A 16,339-nucleotide genomic window follows, 5' to 3' on the forward strand; every position below is an offset into this window, starting at 1 on the left:
TGCCAAGGCCTAAGCGGCCGGTGGAGCCACAGCCACGCTGGGGTCCCCGGAAAACGGAGGGCAGGTGGCTCAGGAGAGTGGCGTTGTGGCCCTGCCGGGGAGCACCTCAGAGCCACAAGTCCACGTTCACCAGTTAAAGGCACAGCATCACCCATTTAGGGCGTGGGGTCGACTTTACACCTCCTAAAACCTCCTCACAGCTTTCGTTACTGTGCCAGAACGTTATCCCCGTTGAAAATTTTCTTTTCGCCTTCTGTCAAAAGTGTTACTAAGCTATATTTAAGACCCAACCGTGCAATTTGGTGGAGCAGACTAAATAAATCAACACTGGCTCTGACTCTGTCCGAGGGAAGAAATTGGACTGCTACCAAGTTAACAAATATTTTAAAAGTCAGAGCTGATGAACATTTGCCTTCTGTCCGAAATAAGCGTATTTCATTTATGATGATAAACACGTGAGGCCACTACCTGCCAAGCCCTCCCCAGATTCAAGAGAAATGAATCTTCAGGCCTGACAACGTTTTCCGGGAAACCTATTTGAAATCCACGTATTCAGCGTATCGGATAATTGGGAGATGTCAGAGAAAGTAGTGAAAACGAATGAATCGTCACTTCGCGGTCTCCCCAGGAACCCCGCCGGCGGCCCGGAGTGCTCTCGAGCCTCGCGTGTCCGTGGCACCGGAGGTTCAGTCCTGCAGCCACAGGCTCACCACTCCTCACCTGCCACATGCAAACTAGGGAGCCGGGCGGGCCGGCCGGAGAGCAGGGAGCAGGGAGCAGGGAGCAGGGTGCACGCAGGGACTGTTCCCGCCCGGCACGGCGTCCCGACACCTCCTGTGCGCCCTGCACCGGGGACACTTGGGGGCCCCAGGGTTCGCAGGCAGGGGCTTACTTAGGGGGTCTCCCACACTGACCACAGTGGAAGGGGGAAGCACGGACCCAGCCCGGCCCTCAGGTTGTTCACGGTCTGGAGGAAAACAAGACCGTGTGCCTCGTGTTGGGGTACAATGCTTCTAGTTGTCCAAACGTCTTCCCCGAAGCCCAGCGTCTCCACCTGGGGCCCCCTGACCCCCACCCTCAAGCTGACCCCTGGGGAGCCTCAGAGGCCGTGTCCCTCATCTGTGGACGTGAGCCCCCCAGGTCTTCTCCAGCCCTTCGTGCGGACTGCCGTGGCCCTGGCCGTGAGAAGCCCGGGGCCCGGTGGGTTTGGGGGAGCCCCGGCCCTGGCTTTCCCAGCCCACCGACCGTCAGCCATTCGGTCAGGACACCCGGTGCCCTGATCAGCAGGTCCCCCAGCCAGACACCAGGTTCCCCGTGCCTCCGCTACCCGATGCCCTCAGTCCTTCCTGCCTGGCCATGTAAATGGGGACCCCCCAGTCCATCAGAGAGGCTCCCCGGTGCTTGGCCTCACGCGGGAAGGGGTCCAGAGCCTGACCCCTGTCCTCCCAAAAGGCTCCCAACCTTCATGCTCGGGTGGCTTTGCTGCCACGGGATCCGGGGAGGTGGCCTGCCCAGTCTGGTGGGGGGGGTGGGGGTGGGGGTGGGACCTCCCACCTTGCTCCATTTATGTGACTTCAAGGGCGGGTTATGGGGCCCTTCCCAGAGTGTGGCACCAAATCCCATCAACCAGGAAGGAGGTGAACAGGCCACCAGTCCCTCATGCAGCTCACCGACAAGAAGCCCGCCAGCCCACACAGAGGATTACGCGGGTCCAGTCCCAGGAGCTTAGATGGTGGGCCATCCCTGCAGGGGACCTTTATCCTGAGCAAAGGATGGCCCAGGCGCGGCAGGACATGGTGACAGACAGCCCTAGAAACTGGTTGGAAAGCAGGGCTCGGCCCCTAGTGGTTCCAGTGATGCCCTCGGGCCTGGGCCCCTGGCTGCTCTGAGAAGCGGTCCTGAGGGTCTGTCCCAACCATAACCCTCTGCCCACCTCCTCTCCTGCCCCCTGCCCACCTCCCATCCCCCGCTTTACCCCAGGACCCTCTCCCCTCCTGCTCCCTGACCCCCTCCCCCTCCTGCTACCTGGACCACTCCCCCCGATCACTGACCATCCCTCCCAACTGCTCCCTGACCCCGTCTCTGTCCAGGAAGACCTGGGCCGAGGGTAAGAACGAGGAGCCCAAGGCTGGGCCCAGTTTGGCGGCAGGGAGGCTCTGAACCCCCTCCAGGTGAATGCAGACGCAGCACGAGGCCCGACCCCCCAACCACCTGCCTCCCCAGAAGGACATTCCTCACCGGCTACCCCTGTCTGTTCCTTCAGGGTCTCCTCTGTCCTGGAAAGGGGCTTCGTTCCCTCCAGGGCTGCAAATCTAACTGAAACTCCAACCGAATGCAATTTTTCCTAGAAAATGGTGTTTGGATGGCCCCCAGGACCACCCCGCCCAGAGCTCCTCGTTCACAGGGATGTGGCCGGGCCCCTGCGGCAATGCTGCAAACCTGGGGGCACAGCATGTTTTCTCTCTCTGGGGGGCAGCCCCAGCCTCGATGACAGATGTGAGGCTTTGTCTCTCATCCTGGGCTGTTGGCTTGACCCCGACCCCGGTCCTCCAGACCTGCACGGCCGCCTCCCACATCCGGCGGCTGCTTCGTCCTGCAGCACTGGGCCGTCTGGCCGTCTGCAGAGGTTCTGTGGCTGGTTCCACCTGGGCCCTCGGTTCATGGCACTGTCCCCTCCCCGCCCAGCCCTAGGCTCAGTGACAGGTGATTCCCCACCCCCCCCCCACCCGGGGTGACTTTGCTGACTCAGGAAAGGAGGTGGCAAAACCTTCAGAGAGGGGCTGCTGTCCAGGAGCAGGGGTGCGGGGCCCCCTCGTGCCGGGCTCTGGGCTGGGGTCCTGGCCCCGCCCCTGAGGGTGGCGCTGAGGGAGCTAGAAGCGGGTCCCCCGCCTGTGGCGGGGAGGCCTGGTGCTCCCTGCTCCCCTCTTTCTTCTTTGTGGTCCCTGAGGCTGGAGAAGGAGGGGCCAGCAGACCCCCCACTTCCTGCCTCCCCACTGACCCGCCCTCCCCTGGAGGGGGGCGGGGTTCAGCCTGGAGCGGGGAAGGGGGCCGGCAGGTCTCATCAGCATCCCGTTTTCCCTGTGATGATGTTGGGAAAGACACTTCCTACCCCGCCTGGTGCCATCACTTCACCTATGAGGGGATCGCAGGAGTCCTCCTAAAAAAGTTTGTTTGAAAGGAAATGAGATACACATGTGGCCCAGATGTAGAACTCTAGAATGATCTAGACTAGGTATGTTTAATTTTTAACATTACGCTTGGTGGTTTTAGGTCACATGCGGTTTGATATGCAAGCATTTATTTTGCTGAACTTGCATGTGTGGCTGCGTCCTTAATAAACAGCCTGACCTTGATGTTAGGCTGAGACCGAATCCTGGCCAGGACCCCCAGGCCACCACACTGGCTTCACGGGCCACTGGGCCTGGAGCTTGATTTCCAAGGAAGTCAAGGAAGTCAACAACATGCCCCCCCCCAGGGCGTCCCTGCAGCGTGTCCCTCCCCACCTTCCCCACTGCTCCGGGGACTCCTGGAGGGCAGAGGACTCTTCCCAGGGGAGGGGTCTCCAGGGCAGAGCTGGGCTCCAAGCACACAGGCACAGAGCTGGTGTTTGAGCTCCGAATCCCACCATCGCTCGCTCACAAGGGGGTCACAGAGCCCCCAGGGACGGCCCCATGTCTGTTCTGCCCAGTGGACCCCTCTGGGGCGAGGAGAAGGCTCGGCTCGAAGGACAGCCCACGAGGACATGGATGTGAGCAGCCCTGAGGGACAGAGGGGTGGCCGCAAGTGGGGCTAGCACTCCGCTGGGAAAACTGTCCAGGAAGCTGGAGGCCCTCCACTCCCGGCCGCCTCGGAGGGTGGCGATGCCCCTCCCCGGTCCTCCACACCCTCCCACCATCCCAATGCCCCCTGCTGAGGCCAGATGGAGGGTGTGAAATGTCACAAGTGGACACCACGCAGGGGTGCCCCCCCCATCGTCCCTGGAGACCAGCTCAGCACGGGAGTCGGCACCCCGGGCCCAGCCAGCCCTGCTTCCGTGCTTTGGCCCCGTGAGACCGTCAGCAACTCCTTTCCCGGCCCGCTGGCAGGGAGCCTTGCGCACGGACGGTGCTGGCCAGGGCACACCTGCAGGCCAGCCACAGGGCTGGCACTCGCCCCGTGACACTGTCTGTACACTTCTGGCCTCCAGAACTCTGGGCGATTCCATTTCTGTTGCTTTAAGCCTCCAAGTTTGCGTAATTAATTATTAGAGGAGCCACAGGACAGCAATGCACAAACCCATCTGCTTTTTCTGCTTCTTTGTATGTTTTTGGATGCAAGTCCCTTCTCAAATGTTTCTTTTGCACGTATTTTCTAGCAGTCTGTGACTTATCTTTTTCTTCTCCCAAGGCGTTTTTCACTGGTTTTTTAATTGTTATGAAATCCAACGTACACATTTTTCCTTCCCAGATTGTGCCTTTGGTGCTGCATCTAAAACCTCACCCGTGGGGGTACCTGGCTGGCCCAGTCAGTGGCGCATGTGACTCTTGGTGGGGTTGTGAGTTCAAGCCCCACATTGAGTATAAAAATAAAAAACTCCCCGCCAACCCAAGGTCACCCACATTTTCTATGTCATTTTCTACAAGTTTTACAGTTTTGCACTTTACATTTAGTTCTGTGACCCACTTTCGGTTCACTTTCGGGGAGGCGTAAGGTCTGGGTCTAGATTCGCTATTTTGCACGTGGACGCCCAGCGGTTCCAACACCATCTCTGCTCCGCTGTGTTACCTTCGCTCCTTTGTCAGATGTCAGTCGACTGCACTTATGTGGGTCTCCCTCTGATCCACCGACCCATCCGTCTACCGTTCCGCCAACCCCTCGCCATCTTGATTACTGTAACTTTTCCGTGAGTCTGCAGGTCGGGTAGCATCAGTCCTGCAACCTTGTTCTCCTTCAGTATTGTGTGGGCGATTCTCGGCCTTTGTCTCCTCTCCATGTAAACGTTAGCAGCAGGTTGTCGATATCCACAAAATAACTTGCTGGGACTTTGATTGGGATTCTGCTGAATGTCTTCACCAACTTGGGAAGAACCGCCATCTTGATGACATTGAGCCTTCCCATCCATGAACATGGGATTCCTCTCCATCCCTTTAGTTCTTGTTTGAGCTGACTCATCAGTTTTGTTATTTTCCTCATATAGATCTTGTACATATTTTGTTAGATTCGTACCTAAGTGCTTCTTTTCTTTTTTCTTTTCTTTCTTTCTTTCTTTCCTTCTTTCTTTCTTTCCTTTTTTCTTCCTTCCTTTTTTTGTGCTAATGTAAATAGTGTACGTCTTTAATCTCAAATACTACTTGCTCACTGAATGGACAACAATGGACTTTTGTACTTAACCTTGTATCCTGCAACGTTCCCAAAATGTCTTATTAGTTCCATGAGTTTTGTGTCAATTATTTTGGATTCTCTACATAGACAATCTTGCCATCTGTGAACAAAGACAATTGTGTTTCTTCCTTCCCAAACTGTATGCCTTTGTCTCCTTTTCTTGGCTTACTGCAACCTCAAAGACTCCCAGTATCATGTCAAAAGGGGGTGGTGAGGGGGGACGTCCTTGCTTCTTTCTGACCTGGGGAAAGCATCAAGTTTCTCACAATTGTTGTCACGCAGATGTCCTTTATCAAGCTGGGAAGTTCCACTTATTACACATTTACTGTTATACTAAAAGTCCTTGTCTTTTAAACTGATTTAAAAGTTATTTTCCAGAGTTAGTGGTGGAACAATCTTCAGCAAGCATCGCTCCCCAGCTCGTGCCCTGAAGATGCCCCCTTTCCTATCAATCTGCTCCAGACTTGCCTCACTCCAGGCAGGCCCCACAGCTCTGGCCTTAGAGGACCCTCCTAGGCCACTCCATCCACCCAGGTCCCTCGCCAATGCCGTGATCACTGCCCCCAAACCTCGGTGCTCCTCCACCCCCCATCCCCCCTCACCCCCGCACCCGTGCACCCCCAGTGCCCCGACTCCAGTCCCCTCTGCCGCTTGAGCCTTTCCTTTCATCTGGAAAAGTCACCAGGCCATTGAGGAAACAATTTGGATTTACTCAAACCATCTTTTATTTAAAGGAAAAACTGCCTTTTAAAAGTAGATTTTTTAAATAAGTTCTGTACTATCTGCTAGACATCGTAATACTTCACTAGGCTTATGCTATTTTGGGGGCCCCTTCAACTACAACTAAGGACCTGTGTCCGGCCAGGACTCAGGGCCAGCTCTGCCCTAAGGGAGCCAGGGAGCCCCACGCCCACCAGGGGTCTCGGGAGGCAATGGACGGTGGGCCTCCTGGCAGCCCCCGTAGCTCTTTGGGGTCCCCAGAACACCCCCATCCCAGATTCCCCTGACCTGCTTCCTTCCGGTGTGGCTGGCATTCATGCAGATGGCAGGTTGGCACCAGCCTATGTCTCTGGCAGGGGATCTGGGGTCCTCGGACACTTGGCCTCTGTCTTCATTGTTTTATGGCCTCCCCTCATATTTTCTCCACCCCAGATTTAGAGGAGTCCTTCTCCCTTTTACTGGGGATTATTATTTAGAAACCAAAATTCAGGCACAGAGATGCCATTCAGGAGTCTTTGCTTCCGGGTCATTCTGTGGACAGAGCCAGGGAATGTGTGTGTGTGTGTGTGTGTGTGTGTGTGTGTGTGTGTGTGTAAGACCACAGGCTTAATGATATAGTTTGACTTACAGGATTCCATTTAACTTCTTTGGTTTATATTTATATCTCTCATATCGAAAACCTTCATTGTTATCATCACCCCCAAATGGCTCATTTGCTTTGTCCCGTGGGGAGGGGCTGAGTTCCCGCTGTTCTCCCTGCAGGGGGGTCAGGAGCAGGGCTGGTGTCCCAGCCGCATGGGAAGGGGCCAGCCAGCGCTACTGGCTTCTGGGGGGTTGGGGCAGACCATCCCCACTGGCCCTCGAGGAAGACATTCCCTGCCCGTGGTTTGCCCTGGTGGCCTGGGCCAGACCGGGTGTCCGGGCAGACAATGCCGCCTGTCTCGGAACAGGGCCCGGTTCAGTTCCCACCTTCTCAGCCTCAGCCCCAGGCTTCAGACCGGGCAAGACAGCTCGTGCCTTCTCCTCTTGGAGTCTAGGCTTGATTTTTAAAATTCAAGTAAGAATAAAGGGTGTCTTTCCTCTTGAAAGGCCTTTCCTTTGAGAATGTGGATCACATTTATCAAAACATCAAATGACAAACACTTTACCAGACATTGGCCACGGGGCCAGCCAGAGGTCTCTGAGCAGAGGCTGTATTTCAAGAGCCACACCCTTGAAACCAGTGGCCAGAGGACGAGCTATGTCTCCCAAAAGGCCAGCCACAAGCCCTGTCCACAGAGACCCATGACGAAGGAGGAGCTGATGGTGGGGGCACAGAGAAGCTCTCAGAGATGCACAGGTGACCTGTCCTCACCTCCACCAGGGCCAAGGTCCAAGGATTCTAGAACAACTCTGGTTTGCACTCATCTGCTGGTCGTCTCTCCTCCAGCTCCGAGGCGGAGACAAAGGGCTCTGCGTTGGATGGTGCCCCACCCAGGTGCTCACCGCCCCAAGGGTCCCGGGGGTCCCCATAAACACACACGTCTGCCCGGTGCTGGGAGCTCGGGGCATGAACTGCGAAGGGCTTCCCATTTCCAGAGTGACAACCACCTCCCTGGAGCCCCCCTGGCGGGTTCCCGCAGCGCCCTCCTGCTTGTCCCAGCTTTGCCAGCAGAGGGCAGCAGCTGCGAGGGAACGCCGGCCCGCCCCGGCTCGCCGGTGACAGCTACCGCCAGGACAGCTGGCCCCCGTGACACCCTAGCCCATCCTCCTTGGTCTTCCATTCAGACTCCCACCCTGACGGGGAGGGCTGGCCCAGAACGTGATTTCCCAGCTCTCCAAAGCTCAGTGATAAAAACAGGTCACATACATGTAGACACATGTGACAACACAGAGCTTTCGTCCCTCTAGTGTCCTCCTAACCCCTGGTGGCAGGCAGAGCTGGGACGGTGGCTCCTATCTCAGGGATGAAGAGACAAACTCAGGCTGGGAACCGGGTGCAGTCCTGAGGCTGGGGGAGCAGAGGGGGGATTTGGAACCTTGTGACGGGGGTCTGAGTGCACCTGCTTGCACAGAGCCCTCTGGCCACCAAGCCCCCAAAACAGGGACCGCCTGGGGCACGCGTTCACCCCAACTGTGTGACCCCAGGAGCTGCCGTAACACGTCTGCCCCCCCACCCACGTGCACGACCACACACTGGGACGTGTTTTTACAGCTCGGACCTGAACCCCCTCCCGTGAACTAGCAGGGGTCAGTCTTGGGTCGGGGGGACGGGCACCTTCTTGCATTTTGCGTTTGCGTTGACTCTGGAACACTCCACGTGTTTGACTTTTTCGACGTGAGACCCATAACACGCCCCTGCTACGATCCGCTCCGTTTGGCACGGTCCGGTGGCTTGTCTGCCACTGACCCTCCGTAGGCCCAGGGTGCTCACAACAAAGGGCTCGTCAGAACAGACCTGAGCTGACGACGACAGAAGGACAAAAGACAAAGGCGCACGTTCTGAGCGAGGCTGGGGTGGGGGGCCCTTCCTTCCTGTCGCCGCAGCATCTAAAAGTCATCGGATCAATCAAGCTGACACCTCCTCCCACAGGAGGTAAGAGACTCACACTGTCAAGGAGGCTTTGAAGCACAAAGATCTTTTTTCAATGTACAGAATCCCTAAGTTACTAAGATAAATGGGGGAAGATTTGACATTTATTGCGCATAATTTAAATTCAAATCGGCTCCCAGTAAAGGAAAATTACAAGATATTCTGAACAATGTGCCTTCAGTTCTGATCCTTTCGCTGACGTGAGAGTGCTAAACTGCTTTGGAGCTGCCTTAATTTTTATAATTTAGAGAAAAAAAAACATATTGTGGAATATCATGAGATGAACGTTTTTATTTTTGAAATACAGTTATACCCATCTGTGAATTATTTCTTAAAAAAAAAACAACTTAAATCGGGCAAGTATTTTCCCACTTTTAAATACCTGATTTAGGGGGCGACTGGGTGGCTCAGTGGGTTAAGTGTCCGACTTTGGCTCAGGTCATGATCTCGCGGTCCATGAGTTCAAGCCCCACGTTTGGCTCTGTACTGACAGCTGGGAGCCTGAACCCTGGTCTGGATTCTGTGTCTCCCTCTCTCTCTGCCCCTCCCCTGCTTGCTCTCTCTCTCAAAAAAAATAAATAAGCACTTTAAAAAATATTTTGAACACCTGATTTAGAGGCACCTGGGTGGCTCAGTCAGTTGGGCACCTGACTCTTGATCTCAGCTCGGGTCTTGATCTCAGGGTCATGAGTTTGAGACCCACGTTGGGTCTCCATGTGGAGGCTACTTTAAAGGAAAAAAAAAAAAGAAAAGAGAGAAAGAAACTTCAAATGATCCAAAAAACCAAGAAATACATAGGTGTGGGTGAATGTTGATTTAGAAAGGAAAGATCTTCCCCAAGGGCGTGTGTGGGTTTCCTCCAGGCACCGGCACAGAGATGTGGGGTCTGGTCACCTGGAGGCCCGCGCTGTCACTCTGTTGCCGCAAGAACGCAAAGGGCACAGAAGTCCGAGTGGTGGGAAGTCCCTCTGCCACCTCTGAGCCTGGATGGAGGCATGGAGGGGCCACACGGGACCTGTGGGTAGCACCGGGTGGTGGGGGGGACCACGCTCCCCGCTCACCTCCTCCCTCTCCCGCATCAGAAATGAGGTGAGGTGGCCGCGGGAGCAGAAGTGAGTCCCCGGAGCCCAGGAGGACGTGCTGGGTGGCAGAGCCCAGGCTGATCCTGCCCAGGAGCCTGTCTGACCCTGTCCCCTGCCTCTGCTCGGTGGAATGTCGCAGGATGCACCGTGGCCGTGAGAGTCAGTGACCCATCGCACGGCCTCACAGGGAGGTTGGTGGGTCGGGTACCTAGGACTAGAGATGAGCTGCTCAGATCCCCCCCAGGATTGCTTCCTAGGGCCCGGCAGACACACCCACCCTATTCCCATCGTCTCTTCCCAAGGGCCACCTCTCAAGAATCTCCTGCACTTCAGCCCCAACTCAGGACCTTGGCCTTGGCTTCGCAGAGACCCTGACCTGCCCCCGCCTCCCCTGTCTGTAGCACTGTTGCTCACTATATTCAGGTCCAAAGGTGTCAGCCTGACAGCAAAAGGGGCGAGTGTAAGCAGCCCGGGCTGGCTCGGTGCAGCTGGGAAGGAGAAATGAGCCGGCTGCTCGCAGAGATCTGTGTCACGGAGCGCGATATGGCAGAAAGAGGGACAGGGACATCCTAGGGAACCACCAGAAACATCTGTGCTCCGCTGTCAACCCTCACGGGGACACCAATCGGCCACCAGTAGAGCTTAGGGCCTGGGTGGGGCTGCTGGGACTGGAGTGCCCTTCACAGTGACCACCGGCCCCAGTTTGGTCACAGGGACTGTGTGCCTGACGCTCTGTGTCACGGCAGTCTGCGACCGATCGGAAGCCAGGGACTTGGTGTGAGCCCTTGGGAGGGGCCCCTGGCCTCCCACAGCACCTCTGTGACGGGGCCAGTTTCCACCAGCAGTCCAAATCCCAAGGTGCTCGGGTCCGAGGTCTCTGAGGAGGACAGACCTCTGGGCGAGGCTCCGACACAGCTCAGAACGGGGCCCGGTGACACAGTGCGGTGGTCAAGCAGCCCTAATGTCAGCCAGGGGCCCCATTCCCTCGGGGGTCTTGTTACATTTGGCCCGGTCCCCAGTTCCAAGACTGGCAGCCGAGCGGCCCTGTGACTGCAGAGTCAGGCCCTCCCGGGTGAGCTTGAGGGTGGGCCTTGAGGAGCCCGGGGCGCAGGGTCCCCTGGCACACCGTCCTCCCGCCACCCGCTGTCCCCATCCGGAAGGCCAGGCCAGTGTCGTGCGGGAGGCTCCAGCCTCACCCAGGCCCTGAGAGTCCCCTTCCGCCTCCCCACACTTGTCACTGCCCCCAGAGACACAAACAGCATCCTTGGAGGGTACGTGGCACCAGCTGTTAGGGGAAGGTGCCACCGACTGACGACAACGCACGGCTCTCTCCAACGACTTTCTCAACCTAGGTTCATAACATAGCGATTCTCAAGGTGGACAACCTCTCCACTGGACATGGCTGAAGCTCGGGCAGGGTGAAGTCCCTTGTGCTCTGCAGACTTTCTAAATCATGTTGGGGGACCCGAGAGCCGCCCACAGAGAGTTCTAGAAGGTTCCCGGCCACTGGTGCGAGGCCCGTGGCTGCTGTGACACGCTGGGGCTGGCTGGGGCGGGGGGGGGGGGGGGGGGCTCGCGGCCACAGCCCCGCACCCACCCGCCTGCTCCGATTGGAGCCTGAGCGCCGCACCCGTGCCATCGCCATCAGGGAGACCACAGACCCGGGGCGCAGGGGGCCGGGAGGAGGGCGGGCGAGGGAAGGAGACAGCGAGCCTGAGCACCGGTCACTGCCCGCAGGCGCTTGCGATCGGGACACACTGGCAGCGCCGGAGACGGGAGATGGGCTCCGGCGGGTGCTGCCCGTGGGAGCGCGGTCGGTCCCCCCACCTCCCCGAGCGGTGGCTTCGAAAACACCTTCCGCACAGACAAGCCTGTCGTGTTGGCACGTGCTCACCTTTGTGTCACGATGACGTGACACAAACACAAGTGGCAGCGTCACGGGTGAGAATCGCTCACCCCTGCCACTCGCACGCGTCCGCGTGACCCAGCGTTTGAGCGAGATGCTTGGGCCCGCGGGCTCGAGGAGCCGCAGGAGGGGCAGTGGGTGGTAGTTTTCTTTCGCTGCCACAACAAATTGCCACGAACCATCTGGTGTCTCCCACCTCTGGAGGCTGAGAGTCCCTCCCCCACACAAACCCCCTTCTCCCCACCCCCCACCCTGCAAAGCTGGAGGCTCTCCGGGGAATACAACTACTTCCAAGGCCTTTCGAGCAGCTGAATTCAGTTCCCGGTGGTTGGTTGTAGGACGAAGATCCCATTTTCTTGCAGGCTCTGAGCCGGGACTGGTCTTTGCTCCCACAGGCTGCTTGCATTCCTTCTAGCACTTTCCACGCGGCCCCTGCCGGCAAGGCAGGTCAAGTCCTCACACACTCGGAAGCCCTCTCTATTCCCTGCTCTATCGCTCTGCCTCCAGCCGGAGCCAAGCCCTCTGCTTTTCCTACAGTGTTCATGTGATTGATCGGACCCACACGGGTAATCTCGGGTGACCCTCCTGTGGCAAAGTCTGTAACATTAATTACATCCGCAAAGTCCCTTTTGCCCCATCACGTAACGTAGTCCTTTGTTTTTTCCTTCCTTCCCTTCCGTCATCACCTGGAGAAAAATCCAGGGAAGAGTCAAGAAAAACAGTGGGATGTAGTTCAATGCCTTGCCGAGCTGCTGTAGTGATGGGGGCGTCAGGTCATAGGGTCAGGGATGTGTCTAGCGGCTTTATTCAAAATTTCCCAGACTTGGAAGCAAGTAAGCTATCTTTGGGTAGGTGAGTGGGCAAATACATTGCGGTCCCTCCGGACCATGGGCCACTATTAACGATATAAAGAAGTTATTTATGAAGCCATGGAAACACATGGGGAACCTTAAATGCATGCTACCTAAGTGAAAAAAGCCAATCGTAAAACATTCTGGAAAAGGTAAACTATGGAGACAGTAAAAGGAGCAGTGGTTGCAGGGATGGGGGCGGGGGGAAACCGGCAGAGCACAGAGGGTTTTTAGGGCAGTGAACCTACTCTGCACGATAGTGTCACGGTGGGTATAGGTCGTTATACATCCGCCCAAGCCCAGGGACATACAACATGAAGAGTGAACCCTTAAGGACTTTGGGTGATAATGACATGCCAGTGCAGGGTCATCGTTGGCAAAATGCGCACTATTCCGATGCATGATGGTGACAGTGGGGGTGCCGTGCAGGTGCTGGGGCAGGGGGCACATGGGAAGTCTCTGGACCTTCCTTTCAATCTTATTTGTAAGCCCAAACAAACTGCGCTCAAAAATTAAATATCTTATTTTTATTTATTTACTTTTTATTTATTTTTTTTGAGAGAGAGAGAGAGAGAGAGTATGCAAGCGCTGGAGAGGAGCAGAGAGAGAATCTTAAGCAGGCTCCATGCTCAGTTCAGCCCAGCGAGGGGCTGGATCCCACGAGACCCTGAGATCATGACCTGAGTCGAAATCAAGAGTCAGACACTCGACTGACCGAGCCATCCGGGCGCCCCAAGTCTTTTAAAAAAAGAATCGGACATGCGATTCCAGCCACTGTGCTCGGACAACGACACAGCTGCGTACGGCGCCTGGCATCGAATGGTAAGGATGAGCAGCCCCTGGGACACACACACACACACACACGGGGGCTTCCCATGGCCACTCCCTCCAGCCCGGCTGGCCGCCCTGAGCAGCCCAGGGAGACCAGAACACCCTGCACTTGAACAAGTCTCTAAATCTGATGCAATTTAGACCGGAAGACTGTGCTCTCTGCCAACAGGGCACGGCTGTGATAACTCTGAGCTAGCCACTAAAGCTGAACTTGAAAACGATCCACAGTCAATGTTGTAAATGGTATTTAGTCGCGGAAATCTAAATAAATCAAAGAAATTTTAAAAAATAAATGTACTCGGGGAAGAACAGTTAACAGGTAACTTCCTCTGTGATTTCTTGCAAACTTTTGAGACATATAGTCTTCTTTAGACTTGGTGGAATATTAGATACATATTAAACTAGACTAAAGATCAATTTATTGGCGCATAACTCACGCAAAACAAACGACCCATTTGCAGTGCACAGTTCGATGAGTAGTTTGAGTTGTAGACACCCATGTAACCATTTCTCCAACAAGACATGGGACATTTCCATCACCCCAGAGAGTTCTCTTGCTTTCTCCCGGCCAGTCCCCTCCCCACCCCACAGCCACTTTGCCCCTATCACTGCAGAGTCACTTAGCCTGGTTTAGAGCTTCTGGGTTCTCCGGAGAAACAGAGCCAATTGGGTATATGTGTATAGATTAGGGGACTTATTTTAAGGAAATGGCTCACATGACTGAGGGTGCAGGCAAGAGTGATATCCGTATGGCAGGCTGGGAATTCAGGCAACGCTTTGGTGTGGCAGCCTTGAGGCAGAATTTCTTCTCCAGGAAACCACAGTTGTTTGTGTTCATAATGCCTTCAACTGATTGGATGAGGCCCACCCACGTTCTCACAGGTAATCTTTAATCAAGGTCCATTGATTGCAGATATTGATTGCATCTACAAAATACCTTCATGGCAACACCTATAGTCGTGTGTGATGAAATAACTGGGTATTATACCCTAGTCAAGTTGACATTAGACAATCGATCATCATATGCTCTTTGGAGACTGGCTCCTTTCATTCAGCATGGCGTTTCTGACAGTCATTCCTGTTTGCAACAGTGCCTCATTCCTTTTTATTACTAAATTGGATCTCTTGCGTGCTTACAGCGGGCTAGATTCTGATACACACCCAGCATTTCACCCTAAAAATGACAAAACAAGAAAAGTGGCAAACGCCAATAAAATCCAGAGTAACTCACTGAGATACCTAAACTTCTTTAGATCCTAAAGTGGAATAGTGAAAAATCTCTTGCTGGTCCGCTGGTGAACAGTGAGACACACAGAAGGCAGCGCCCTATTTTCAGGAATACGGTACCGTTGTGTGGCTTCTGTTGTTTTTAAACCTTAATTCAATGTAGCCAAGTAACCAGAGAATACAGCCGAAACTACAGCTAATTATCGTGCTCTCGCTTCAAAAGAGACACCTGTAAAACGCACCGAAGCAACTGCACGTGAGAGAGCCTGACAGGTGACTGTTTTCTCAACCGCTCAGAGGCAGAGTGGCTACATCTACACAGAAAGGGGGGATCGCAGCCCCGTTGCTCTGCCCGTCTTCAGAACGATCATCTTCTGTGATATGGTCACCGCCAAATTCACAATATCACTGAAAGAAGCTATGATTTCGGATCCATAAAACTCACAAACGAATAATCACTCCGTCTGCCACAGAAAAGGCGCCCACGATGAAGGAACGGTGGGCCACGTTGTACTGAAACACCAAGTTTCCCTAAGACTGTATCCCGGAGGCTCAAAGAACCCTGGGACGAACAACGCGGTAAGCAATGTGAACTCTGCGCAGGGCTGCCGTCAAAGGTGGACACGGAGCTCCCGGGGCTCGCGCTGCGCCTGAGGACTGCGATCAGCAGTCCCGCAGGTAGGCGGGCGGGGAATAAGTGCGCAGGTGCGGTGCGCCCCAGGTGCAGCCCCCAGGTGCTCCGCCCACCGGCCGCGGAGCGCGCCCTCCATTGGCTGCTCCGCCCGAGGACCGAACTCCCATTGGCCGAGGTGGACCCGACTCGCGCCGGGGGCGACGGCAGCTTGGAGCCCTTCGCGTGACCCGGCGAGAGAGGAGTGAGGCTAGCGGCGGCCTAGCGGCTGGTCTTCAGGGACGCGCCGGCCCCGGCACCCGCCCGACCGCCCTGGAGCGCCCCGCTCCGATTCAGGGCGGGGCCCAGCCCAGGGGGCGTGGTGGGACCCGAGGCGGCTCGCGCAAGCGCAGTAGGCGCGCCCCACAGCCCCCGGCAGCCCTCGCGGCCGCACGCCCCGCCCCTCCCCTCCCCAGCGGGGGAGCTTCCCGGCGGCCCCGCCCCCACCCGGGCCCGCGGAGGAGGCGGTGGAGGATGACGTCATCCAGCGGGGCGACGGGCATTGGGCGCCATTTTGAAAAGGGAAAAAAAAAAAAATCCCTCCCCGGCGGCCGCGGCGGCGGCGGCGGCGGCGGCGGCGGCCGGGCTGAGGTGCTCGGGAGGCAGCGGCGCGGCGGCCGCCTCCTTCGTGCGCCGCCGCCTCGGCGCCCGCCCGCCCGCCCGCCGGCAGGCCGGCCATGGCAGGTGAGGGGCGCGCGCGGGGCGGGGCGGGGCGGGCGCGGGGCTCCGGGCGGGGGTCCTGGGCGGGGGCGCGGGGCGGGAGCGGGCCCCTGACGCGCCCGGTGTGTCCGCAGGAGCCGGAGGCGGCGGCTGCCCCGCGGGCGGCAATGACTTGCAGTGGTGCTTCTCGCAGGTCAAGGGGGCCATCGACGAGGACGTGGCGGAAGGTAAGGCCGCGCACCTGGCGCGGGGGCGGGCGCGGCTCCTTGGGGGCAGCCGCGTCCCCCGCCCCGGGGACCCCGTTCTGGCGGCCGCGCCGGGCCGGGGGCGCCGAGGGCACCGCTCGGAGCGCGGAGGTCCGGCCCCCGGACAGGGAGGCGGCCCCGAGGGGTTATGTAAGGAAGCCAAGGTCACAGAGCCTCGCGAGGACTCGGGTCTCCGGGGTGGCGTGTGGGTGCC

General features: G+C 56.9%; 1 protein-coding gene across 2 annotated transcripts in view; it reads left to right on the forward strand.

Annotated features, from left to right (window-relative positions):
- The first annotated feature begins 15,875 nt into the window (after positions 1 to 15,875).
- The window catches only part of PPP2R2D (protein phosphatase 2 regulatory subunit Bdelta), a 55,842-nt gene continuing 55,378 nt past the window's right edge, over positions 15,876 to 16,339 (forward strand). For both annotated transcript variants that reach the window (XR_006209423.1, XM_042961127.1), the window contains exons 1-2: positions 15,876 to 15,904; positions 16,015 to 16,107. Coding sequence is in view for 1 of the 2 variants with exons in the window: in XM_042961127.1 (XP_042817061.1) it covers positions 15,898 to 15,904; positions 16,015 to 16,107 (100 nt within the window). In the remaining variant the exon portion in view is untranslated. The remainder of the gene's footprint in view (positions 15,905 to 16,014; positions 16,108 to 16,339) is intronic.

The sequence above is a fragment of the Panthera tigris genome, chromosome D2 (assembly GCF_018350195.1).
Source record: "Panthera tigris isolate Pti1 chromosome D2, P.tigris_Pti1_mat1.1, whole genome shotgun sequence".
In the NCBI taxonomy this organism is placed as follows: Eukaryota; Metazoa; Chordata; class Mammalia; order Carnivora; family Felidae; genus Panthera; species Panthera tigris.